Genomic DNA, 12,484 nt, shown 5'->3' with positions numbered 1-12,484 from the left:
ACTAAGACACGTGTCGAAACGTGTTGATCCGTGTACCAGTTGTATTTGTCTGTATGGATTTTATGGAATAAAGGAAGAATTTTTCGCCATATGTCCGTCTCAGAGTGTGGTTCAAAGTGCCGGATTTCATTCTTTACCTTTCATCTACAGTATAGTTATATGTGTGCGGGCTTCACTTTTTCTTAGTATCATGAATGTTTTATTATGGTAGTACTTTGTAAAATGCTGAAGTGATACCAAGCATGAAGAACTAAATTTTGGCCTCCTACATAATTATGTTTGAGTTTTGGGGGACTGTACAGTATTAAATTACATCACCCACAGCTCCGTACACTGAAGTATGAAGGCTCCAGAAGATGGCAAAATAATTTTTTGTACAAGAGGTTCTAATTCTTTTAAATGTATGAAAAACTTATAAAACCTATACAAATTTGATATCTCTGCGATCGTACTGACCCAAAGATTAAAGTAGATATGTCATTTGGAGCGCACATTGAAACCCCTAAAATCCAACCCCACAAGAATACAGCGCAAATGCATTTTTATTTTACCAATTTCACTGCATTTGGAATTTTTTTCCCGCTTCTCAGTACACGACATGGAACATTAAATACTGTCACTATGAAGTGCTATTTGTTTTACGCAGAAAACAAGCCATCACACAGCTCTGTACATGAAAAAAATAAAAAAAAAGTTATAGACATTTGAATGAGGGGGGTAAAAAAATGAAAACGCAAAAAGTAAAGTATTTAGTATAAATACTGCAATTGTGCTTCAGTTTTACTTACCGTATTTTCTGGACTATAAGACGCACTTTTTTTCCCCAGAAAATGGGGAAAAAACAGTAGTGCGTCTTATAGTCCGGATGTAGCCTGCAGGAGGGGATGGAGCTGCGCTCTGCCAGCTGATGCTGGGAGTAAGCGCAGCCCTTCACAGTGGAGCGCAGCGGCTGTGCAGAGTGCCGCTACGCTCCTCTCCTCCTCTCAGCCCTCCACTGCTGGAGGGAATGGAGGGCAGCTAAAGCTGGCAGAGCGCAGCGCTTTGTAACTCATGTATATATCGATGTCCTCCAGCTTTGTGGCAGAGCAGCAGCAGTGGATAGAGAGGGGGAGGAGAAAGGCACAGACTCTGGCCAATCCCCGCTGGGCTTGTAAGTAGCTCAGAGTGAAGAAGAAGGTGAAGGCTGCCGGCAGTGTGTGCAGAGGAGCCTGTACTGTGCTGTGTCTGACCTGTAACTTCTCTCCGGAGCACAGGATCAGATAAGTGATAAGTGCTCCCTGCCCCCAGGTCTCTGCGCTCACAGTCTTAACCCCTTGTTGCCTGGTATGTAGAGGCTGCTGTCTTTTGAAGGTACCTTACCCCACAGACCAAGCTCTTGTGACCATTGTACAAGGACTGTCACCTCCTGTGTCCCCTCCCCATAGATTGTAAGCTCTTGTGGCCATCGTACAAGGACTGTCACCTCCTGTGTCCCCTCCCCATAGATTGTAAGCTCTTGTGGCCATTGTACAAGGACAATCACCTCCTGTGTCCTCCTCCTCCCCATAGATTGTAAGCTCTTATGGCCATTGTACAAGGATTGTCACCTCCTGTGTCCCCCTCCCCATAGATTGTAAGCTCTTGTGACCATTGTACAAGGACTGTCACCTCCTGTGTCCCCTCATCCTCCTCATAGATTGTAAGCTCTTGTGACCATTGTACAAGCACTGTCATCTCCTGTGTCCCCCTCCTCATAGATTGTAAGCTCTTGTGGCCATTGTACAAGCACTGTCAACTCCTGTGTCCCCCTCCTCATAGATTGTAAGCTCTTGTGGCCATTGTACAAGGACTGTCACCTCCTCTGCCCCCTTATCCTACTCATAGATTGTAAGCTCTTGTGGCCATCATACAAGCACTCACATCTCCTGTATCTTCTTCCTCATAGATTGTAAGCTCTGGGGACCATTGTACAAGCGCTGTCACCTCCTGTGTCCCCCTCCTCCTCATAGATTGTAAGCTCTTGTGACCATTGTACAAGCACTGTCACCTCCTCTGCCCCTCTCCTCCTCATAGATTGTAAGCTCTTGTGACTATTGTACAAGCACTGTCATCTCATGTGTCCTCCTCCTTCTCATAGATTGTAAGCTCTTGTGACCATTGTCACATATGCGCATACCTATACAGCCCTGGTAACTCTTGAGACCCCCTGACTACATGCCAGCATAATTCTATCTAATGATAGACGGCGGTGTCCGGGAGAGGAGGAGGGGGTGACCGCTGCTCGCCCCTGCCCCTCTCCAAAGAGGAACATGGCTGCACTGCACCACCCAGTTACTTTACTGTTACTTTATTAAAAATTTTAGCATACTATTTGGGGGAAAAAACATTTTTTCTTATTTTTCCTCCTCTAAAACCTATGTGCGTCTTATGGTCCAGTGCGTCTTATAGTCCGAAAAATACGGTAGTTTCTTAAAATGAGAAGAAAGGAATATGTGGAGAACATATATAGACAGTATGCTGAAAGGTATTTTGTAGTCCATTTAAAGCGTTAAACAAAAATGTAATATATAAAATACAGTAATTTGAATACAATCGACATTAGAAAATAAAAATAAATCACATAGCAAACATGGATTTCCTTTGGAAAACTGATTCCCATCTCTACAAACAATTATCTTGGTTAATACTTTTTTCTTGTGCTGTTTTTTTTATTTCCTCTGCTGGTTACAAGTTATAAGGCTTTTAAAATGACTTCTGAACTTAATCCCAGCAAATGCATATAAAACAGGATTGAGACAACAATGAGAAAATGCTATTTTCTCAGTAACATATTTTGCATACTCAAGGTTTTTTGACAGATCACAACTCATGAGATATTGTTGATGGTGAAATGACTGTAGTAATATTACAATATTGTAAGGTGTCCAACTTACCAAATATAGTGCAACAATAACAAAAATGTGTTTAACTGGCTTATGATTCATTTGTGATCTGCAATTTGTCAATGCCCTAACTATTCTTAAATAGCAGTATACAATAGCACAAAAAGCAAAAAGAAAAAATATATTTTGTTGAAAGTTACTAATCAACACTGGGTATATTTGGCTATATTCACATTTGGCAAAATCAGATGATGATGTCTGAACATGAAAAATCATAGAAGGAACAGAAGCAAAAATGCTAATCGACCAGGAAAGCACAATTGCAAATATTCTACTTAATTGTCTTTTGTTTTTTAGAGCTGATAATGGATCCACTACTGCAACATAACGATAATATGTAAGGCATGTCAAGAATATGATTCCACTGTAGAATCCCAGGGAAAAAAGAATATTGAATACCTTGCAAGCCACGGGTCCAAAAACCCATCCTTGTCTGTGATATACAACAAAAAATGGTAAAGAGGAAATTAAAATGAGGTCTGAAATTGCTAAATTAAATATTAAAACATTTGTATGAGACACCATTTGTTCATGGATTATAAGGATCCACATGACAAGCAAATTCCCAGTAATTCCAAGTATTAAAAACAAATAATTCAAAATTGTTGTAAAGGAAGCTACAAATGCATACACATCTTCTTTGTTACAAGGAAATACATATTGAGTATAATATTCTGGTGTAGTCATTTCTGAATTATAAGTCACGTATTCCATTATATTCTTTGACTTCCTGTCCTAAATAAAAAGAAAAACATTTGCGTAATTTTCCAAACTAAAAATATAGCATAGTTTTAGCAGACAGATCCCAATCTTACCTTAGCAAAGATTTAGGTGGAAGATAAAAAATAATAATTAAATAAGCGCTGTGTATTTGTTCAATAACTTCCTGTTTCGAGACTTTATTTTTGCTTAAGTTTTTGTTCCTTTTTTTTGTTAACTTGTTATTTATGAAATTTGTGTAAAACAATGCATAAGGTCAGGGCTGGATTAAGCTTGGTGGGGAGCCCTCATTGAATATAGTGCAGACAGGGTACAGAAATTGCTATATACAGCCCCCAAGTAATAACTATATATATATCCTGCCCAGTAATCACTATATACAGCCCCCTAACAATAACTATATACAGCTCCCATTATCAACTATATAGATCCCCCCGTAATCACTGTATGCGTCCCTCCAGCAATTACTATATACAGCCCCCAAAGGCTGGTTAGCACAGCCAAATCCAATCAAAGATAGCCTTGTGCAATGAAATCAAATATATCACAGAACCAAAGCAATGCACAAAAAGTGGCCAATATAAATATTGGTTAAAATAAACATCCAAAAATAATAATGTTATTGATATTCAAAGGACAAACAAAAATACTAAACAAATATCTAAAAACAATAATGTACAAAGAATTACATAAGCGGACATCCAGGTGTGGGTCATCCACAAATCACCTCTATCCAGACACTGTATACTGTCTAATTGCCTCTCTCCAAATAAGTTTATATAGGAAAAATAAATGATATCTTGTACTTTGGACTTGTAGGTGTATCAGAAAAAATGTGTAAGGGCCACTGCTGTAAAACCCTTTCATAGGGAGTATAATGTGTCCAAAATCTCTTCTCAGCCTATTTTTCTTGTTGGAGGGGCATGACATCTTTATGTATGTAGGTGGTGGTGCTCAAACTTTAGTAGAACACAGAACAGAGTATTTATTCATCATCAGAGAGAAGAGGGAAGAGAAAGTTGGCACTCGCCACGTATTAAAACATCATCTTCTTTGTTTCTTTATACTGTAAAAACAGCATGCATCACAGGGAGAGGAACATAGTTACACACGAACCTTTACAGGGACGAGTCAACTAGCACTTCATCTTGCCTATGAAACCTTGCGTCCTCACCTGTTTTTTAAACCATGGCGCTATGATTTGTTACTACGTAGCTAAGACACACATACACCTTAGAAAAAGCATGATTGGTTAAAAACAAATCAAGGGGTAGAGTCAATATGTTGGCTCTGCCTCATAATACTGCAAAATGCTGTGACGGACCTGAAGGAAAACAGTTTTGTTATAATGGCCAATCAAATGACAGCAATCACCAGGAGGGGGCGGGGCCTAACAGCACACTAAACGTCATGAAAACTCAGAAGCAGACCTGGTACAGTGTCGGTGAACCAATCTGCTTATACTGGTGAATGCAGTGGGCTGGCCTAGCTAGAACATAGATTCCAATGGAGTACAGGGAGCGGACCTAGAAGAGAACTCGTATCTACGCTTACTAAAGATTATACCCATTAACACAGGCAGGAGGCGTACTTAGGCTCCAAAGACAGCAGTACTAGTTTCCAATTATTAAGTTTTGAGATACAGAGAATATTGTTAACAGTTAGTTCTCATATATACATATAGCCATCCAATTACTTGTTACCGATTAAACCATGAAAACTGTAAATCATATTGAATAAGAGGAAAAACTTGGCAGAAGCATAACATCAACACATAAGCACGCTTTTCTTCATCTTGAAGAAAAACCATAACAGTGTAGAATGAGAACATGCTTATTAATTTATCTCTTATTTACAAAAAGACTCCCATATCATTCTTATCATTAAGACCTAAGGGGCCCATAGCTTCTGTTTTGATAATCCATTGCGCTTCTTTTCTTACTAGTATTTTATGCCTATCACCTCCGTACAATGGTACCGGGACCTGTTCCAAGCCTGCAAAGGTTAATATACTAGTATCAACCTTATGCACCTGATGAATATGCTCTATCAAGCGTGGTGCTCCTTTGCCGGTTACAATAGAATTCTTGAGTTCTCTGAAATGTGTGAATAGGGCTCTAATGGTTTTACCTATATAGAATTGTTTACATGGACAGAATATATAATCAACATAACATGATCTGCAAGTCAACAATTGCTAAATACGATGTTCGAAGATCCCAATATTTAAATTTTTGCCTGTCAACATTTGAGAACAATGGGGCACATTTACTTACCCGGTTCTGTTGCGATCCACCGGTGCATTCTCCGTGGAGGATTCTGGTCTTCCGGGGATTCACTAAGGTAGTGAGCCCGATGTCCACCAGGTGTCGCTGCGCTGATCGGCTTTTAACATAAACCAGTTCTTATTAATGTCATCTTTAATTTTAGGGGCCATAGCATTATAATCAAATGAGAAGACAAACCTCTCAACTTTCTCTTTTTATGAAGTTCGCTTAATAATTGTTCAGGGGTCATTTTTAATGCTTTTTCCATTGCTTGTTTCAAAAGATGTTGCGGATAGCCTATTTTTGTAACCGTTGTGTAAGATCATGTGCCTGAGCCATAAACAAATCGTCTATTATTGACACGTCTAAGACGAATGTATTGTCCATAAGGAATAGCCTTCTTTACATTACTCGGATGATAACTCGAAAACCGTAGATAAGAGTTGGTAGAAGTAGAACTATATACAGTCTGTCATGTCTCATGTCTTGCATTACATTCATTATCACTGTGTTATACTGTATCTATCTGCATCTCCATTAAGTTTGCCCCTTTAGCCCCTACAGGATTCAGCCTGTTTTGGCCTTAAGGATGCGGCCCCATTTTTCAAATCTGCCCTGTGTCACTATAAGTGGTTATGGCTTTGGAACGATATAAGATATCCAGGGGATTTTGAGATTGTTTTCTCGTGCTTCAAATTAGTTTAAAAATTGGGTTTAGTTATGAAAAAAATAAAATTTTGAAAAATGTGAAAAAATTCTTTTTTTTCAACGTTCTAAATTCTCTACTTTTGATGCAGATAGTCATAGCACCAAAATAAATTCATAACTTTCATTTCCCAAATGTCTGCTTTATGTTGGATGGTTTTTTAAGATTCCACATATTTTACTAGAATGTTATGAGGCTCAGAATTTAGGTATCATTTTTCAAATTTTTTGTAAAAGCACCAAAACCCGTATTTAGATGGGCTTGCTCAAATTCTAATTGACACTGTGAATAATAGTAAGACTCATAAATTACCCCATTATGGAAACTACACCCCTCAAAGTATGAAAAACCACATAATTTTGGGGCATCTATAGCTAATTGGTGAGATTTTATTAACTCTTTGTTGGTGGAGGAAATGAAAATCATCAATTTTTAGGAAAATTTTTATGTGTTTTTTTTGGGCTGTTAACCATACCATTAAAATAATATATTATTTTTATTCTATGGGTCGCCACGATTACGAAAAGACCTCATTTATATAGATTTTTTATTTTTTCCCATTTTTACTGAATAAAAACATCTGACTTACATACGACCCCTAGTTACAAACGGACCTCTGGATGATGGCAATTTCCTGTACTTTAGCCTTAGACTACAATAAACAGCTATAACAGTTATCACTGGTGTCTACGATGAAGCTTCATTGTTAATCCTGGTTCTAATGAAAATCCACCATTTTTAAAATCCAATTGTCACAGAGACCAAAAAAAATTTGGCTGAGGTTACAATTATAAAATATACAGTTCCGACTTACATACAAATTCAACTTAAGAACAAACCTACAGACCCTATCTTGTATGTAACCCGGGGACTGCCTGTAATTTGGCAAAAATGTTGTTAATTTTAGCATCACCGTCTTTCATATGCATAACTTTTTTATTTTTCGCCTCACAAATCTGTTTAAGGGCTTATTTTTTGCGAGAAGGATTGGTCTTTTTAGTGTTCTTATTTTAGAGTGCATAACATTTTTCAAATCACTTTTTAGAGCATTTTTTATAGGGTATTAAATGAAAATTATCTTTTTTGGAGCTTTTTGGTGTTTTTTTTTTTTACGGGGTTCACTTTGCGGATCTAATAACAATTCTGTTTTATTATGCAGATTGTTATGGATGCAGGGATACCAAAGATGTGGGGGTTTTGTGTATTTTATTATAATCTTGTTCATTTTAGCATCACCATCTTTTCATATGCAGAACTTTTTTATTTTTAGGCTGACAAATCTGGTTAGTTGTTCTTTTTAGTGGGCTTATTTTAGAGTGCATAACATTTTAAATCACTTTTTAGAGCATTTTTCATAGGGTATCAATTAAAAATTCTTTTTTCGGAACATTTTTGTGTTTTTTTTCTCCGGCGTTTACCGTGCGGGTCCTGTAATGATCCTGTTTTATTATACAGATTGTTACAGACGCGGCAATACCAAATATGCGGGGGGGGGGGGGGGGGTTGTGCTTTTTATACTTTATTAAGTGTTTTTATGGGAAAGTGACATTTTAGGGGCTTATATTTTAATGTATTTATTTTTTATTTATTCTAATGTGTTAACTTTTGTGTTTTCACTTTTTTTTACTTATACAGTGCCTACAAGTAGTATTCAACCCCCTGCAGATTTAGCAGGTTTGATAAGAAGCAAATAAGTTAGAGCCTTCAAATTTCAAACAAGAGCAGGATTTATTAACAGATGCATAAATCTTACAAAGCAAAAAGTTATGTTGCTTAGTTATATTTTAATAAATTTTAAACATAAAAGTGTGGGTCAATTATTATTCAACCCCTAGGTTTAATATTTTGTGGAATAACCCTTGTTTGCAATTACAGCTAATAATCGTCTTTTATAAGACCTGATCAGGCCGTCACAGGTCTCTGGAGGTATCTTGGCCCACTCCTCCATGCAGATCTTCTCCAAGTTATCTAGGTTCTTTGGGTGTCTCATGTGGACTTTAATCTTGAGCTTCTTCCACAAGTTTTCAATTGTGGCCACTGCAACACCTTGATTTTTTTCCTTCTTGAACCATGCCTTGGTTTTCTTGGCTGTGTGCTTTGGGTCATTGTCTTGTTGGAAGATGAAATGACGACGCATCTTAAGATCCTTGATAGAGGAGCGGAGGTTCTTGGCCAAAATCTCCAAGTAGGCCGTGCTATCCATCTTCCCATGGATGCGGACCAGATGGCCAGGCCCCTTGGCTGAGAAGCAGCCACACAGCATGATGCTGCCACCACTATGCTTGACTGTAGGGATGGTATTCTTGGGGTCGTATGCAGTGCCATTCAGTCTCCAAACGTCACGTGTGTGGTTGGCACCAAAGATCTCGATCTTGGTCTCATCAGACCAGAGAACCTTGAACCAGTCTGTCTCAGAGTCCTCCAAGTGATCATGAGCAAACTGTAAATGAGCCTTGACATGACGCTTTGAAAGTAAAGGTACCTTACGTGCTCATCTGGAACGGAGACCATTGCGGTGGAGTACGTTACTTATGGTATTGACTGAAACCAATGTCCCCACTGCCATGAGATCTTCCCGGAGCTCCTTCCTTGTTGTCCTTGGGTTAGCCTTGACTCTTCGGACAAGCCTGGCCTCGGCACGGGAGGAAACTTTAAAAGGCTGTCCAGGCCGTGGAAGGCTAACAGTAGTTCCATAAGCCTTCCACTTCCGGATGATGCTCCCAACAGTGGAGACAGGTAGGCCCAACTTCTTGGAAAGGGTTTTGTACCCCTTGCCAGCCTTGTGACCCTCCACGATCTTGTCTCTAATGGCCTTGGAATGCTCCTTTGTCTTTCCCATGTTGACCATGTATGAGTGCTGTTCACAAGTTTGGGGAGGGTCTTAAATAGTCAGAAAAGGCTGGAAAAACAGATAATTAATCCAAACATGTGAAGCTCATTGTTCTTTGTGCCTGAACTACTTCTTAATACTTTAGGGGAACCAAACAGAATTCTGGTGGTTTGAGGGGTTGAATAATAATTGACCCAGACTTTTATGTTTAAAATGTATTAAAATTTAACTGAGCAACATAACTTTTTGGTTTGTAAGATTTATGCATCTGTTAATAAATTGCAATATCCCTGCCAATGTGCATGGCAGAGGAGTAGTTGTGAATAAGCCCCTTGTACCATTCAGTACACCAAGAGGTAATATGCAGCGGTAGATGCTGCCTGAATAGGCAAGGGTTAACCTGTTTACTGATGTCATCCAATGATGTTTCACCTTTGTAACTGGAGTGTGATTGGAGAGTGAGACCACCTGACCAGGAGGAGAAGTGACGGTTGGAGAGTGCCAACAGTCAGTGCAGTCAGTTAGAGGAGTGAGTGCTGACAGAGAGTTAGTGCTGAGCTCTCACCTCATGAGCAGCTCTTTAGGCTCAGCTCCTGACTGAGGAGCAGCTCTTAGCAACAAGCTTTAGGCCCAGCTCTGAGAGAGAAGGCCAGAGCCTCTACAGAGCACACAGTGAGAGGTACTGTATCAGTCCACCATCATCTCAACCAATCCAGGAAAAAGCTGCAGCTTCCAGTGTTGGACACAGCTACATCCCAGCCTGCCCCTGCATCCAGGCTGGTGACACAACTCCTGAGGTTCACTCTCCACGATCACTCTCAGTAAGACCACCATCTGTAAGGAATCGTTTGGCACGTTGCCTGCTGTTGGTTCAAATAAAGAACTGTAAGTTGTTTTTGTTCAACCTCTGCCTCCGTCTGGTCCCTGCTACTACAACTACCATCATCACGGGCACCCTGTCCGCCACACAGAGACTTATACTCTAGACATCAAAGGGTTGCCCCAGGGAGATCCGCTATAGCAGCCTCTCCCTCATCATTTCTTGCCAACACCACCCTGCTGGAGACCTGCTAGGCTGCCTGCTCTCTGCCAGGGAGAGCAGGCAGCTCTGGGGCACATGGCAGTCCTCAGAGCTGCCCAGAAGAGAATTGTGTCATGCTTGACCGCGGCGTGTAAGGGGTTAACACCCGCGATCAGAGTTGGCTCCGACCGCGGATGTTAGCGCAGGCTGTCAGCTGTGATAGACAGCTGACAGTCGCTGCTTCTGGTGCCGGCTCCATTCGTGAGCCGGTGCCAGAAGCAGGACGTTATAGAACGTCTCCGTGCTCTTAGCATCTAGCTGCAGGGACGTACTGTAACGTCTGGTGCGCCTAGGGGTTAATCTCTCTGTCTACTTGCCCTTATTCTGGCTGCACCTCTCTTTTTCTGCCAGTCTTGGCAGCCATCTTCTTGTTATCTCATCCAATTGCATGTTCTGTGTAACTCTGTTAATATCACTGTCAAGTCCTTTAAATTTCACCTGCTGTGTTAGAGCATCTACAACATTTCAGCTTTAAATAAAGACATTTGGATTCTTAATATCGTGCCTAAGCAGCTGAGTTGAACACTATCTGATAGAGCTTGAAGCAGCAAGGTCAGTTCTGTACAGTCTACTAGTGATGAGAAGTGCGGCTCTTCTTAGTGAGCTGGATCATAAGGCTCCGCTTACTAAGAAGAAGATCTATTGGCTCCTGAACGTTTCCCTATTAAATACATAATAGGGAGCCTCATGCCAGTAAGTCTCCCCACACCACTCCCCTTTTAACCCGATTTTATTGGTTAAAAGTGGGAGTGGTGAGTCGAGGCGCATGGTTAGGGAGGGGAGTCGGCTCGTTCACAAACGACCCATCACTGCAGTCTACCATAGCACATGGAGATAGTGGACTCATACACTTGCTGTCAGGATATTGAGTCAGAATAGTCAAATATATTGCAATTCAGTGACAATTTGAGCACAGAGCAGTTATCAGTTCAGCTAACAATAGAAATCCCTAAAAAGCAGGAAATGTAAACTTTTTAATAAGGTCCCAAGCTTAGGGCCATCTCTCAGCTTGCTGGTTATGAATTGCCATATGAGGAAGCCCTAATGCAACTTTCTGCAATGTATAAATGTACACCTGTCATCAGGTCTCTGTCATCAGTTTATATCCGGGGTTAAATTATCATCAAATTACATATGCCAATATCAAAGTGTACAATATCTCCAAGTGTAATGGTGGTAAGAAGAGGAAGAAGGTTATTTACAAATAAGTAAACAGGGCATATAAAATGTTACCATTAGACATTAGCCTGAGCGCACTGTCTAGCCAATGTTTGTAAACAATGCAAAGGCACATGTCTAGAGGGTTGCTTAGCAGCCTGACTCGCAAAACGTAACTACCAGCCCAATTGGAAAAAAGCCCAATTACGGCTAGAGTATGTCTGACAATAGCACAAACCAAAGAGACGGCCATACCTTCTGTCGCTGGGATGTTGCGGTACTGTGAACAGCGCCGCCGAGACGTCATAGTCACCACGCGACGTCATTAACTCAGGTGTCACCACAACTCTCGCGGGATCCACCCATGTAGGTCAACGGCCATCTTGGATGAGGGAACACATACACCAAGCCCATACTTGGGTATGTATTAGGGGATACCAAAATTGTGTCATGGGTATAGTCCATCATCAGGTTCTCAAGGCTGAAACGTGTCTACCATGGACAGCATTTCCCCCACTAGCCTGCACCCAGTAAACCTCTGAGTGCATCACTGTATGTGTCAGAGAAGTCCATCCACCCACTTCGGACCATCGATGCTATACTCTAAGCACTAGATATCTCCGTTGATAATATTTAAAAAAAGTGTTACGTTTGCAGAAAAAATGGATATGGCAGTGAAAGTAGATAAAAAATTATCAATCTATGCTAAATGGTACATGATTGGTACTTTGAGATTCCATATAGGGTGTTGCGTTTCAGAATGCTACAATGGCGTTTGATGGGACCGGTACTCGTTTTAAA

At 40.3% G+C, this 12,484-nt stretch overlaps 1 protein-coding gene across 1 annotated transcript; it reads right to left on the bottom strand.

Annotated features, from left to right (window-relative positions):
- Positions 1 to 508: 508 nt before the first annotated feature.
- LOC140133184 (chemokine XC receptor 1-like) lies at positions 509 to 11,965 on the bottom strand. Its single transcript, XM_072152991.1, has 3 exons — positions 11,939 to 11,965; positions 2,440 to 3,656; positions 509 to 783 (listed from the first exon to the last, which is right to left on the bottom strand). The coding sequence occupies exon 2, from the start codon at positions 3,633 to 3,635 to the stop codon at positions 2,688 to 2,690; it is 948 nt and encodes a 315-aa protein (XP_072009092.1). The 5' UTR covers positions 3,636 to 3,656; positions 11,939 to 11,965; the 3' UTR covers positions 509 to 783; positions 2,440 to 2,687.
- Positions 11,966 to 12,484: the final 519 nt, after the last annotated feature.

This window comes from Engystomops pustulosus, chromosome 5, assembly GCF_040894005.1.
Source record: "Engystomops pustulosus chromosome 5, aEngPut4.maternal, whole genome shotgun sequence".
NCBI lineage: Eukaryota > Metazoa > Chordata > Amphibia > Anura > Leptodactylidae > Engystomops > Engystomops pustulosus.
Note: the sequence above shows the minus strand (reverse complement) of the source record. Positions and strands in the feature narration are given on the sequence as shown.

What these genes read in the sequence shown, in the direction of transcription:
- LOC140133184 (XM_072152991.1), bottom strand. Translation starts at nt 3,635, where the DNA reads ATGGAATACGTGACTTATAATTCAGAAATGACTACACCAGAATATTAT.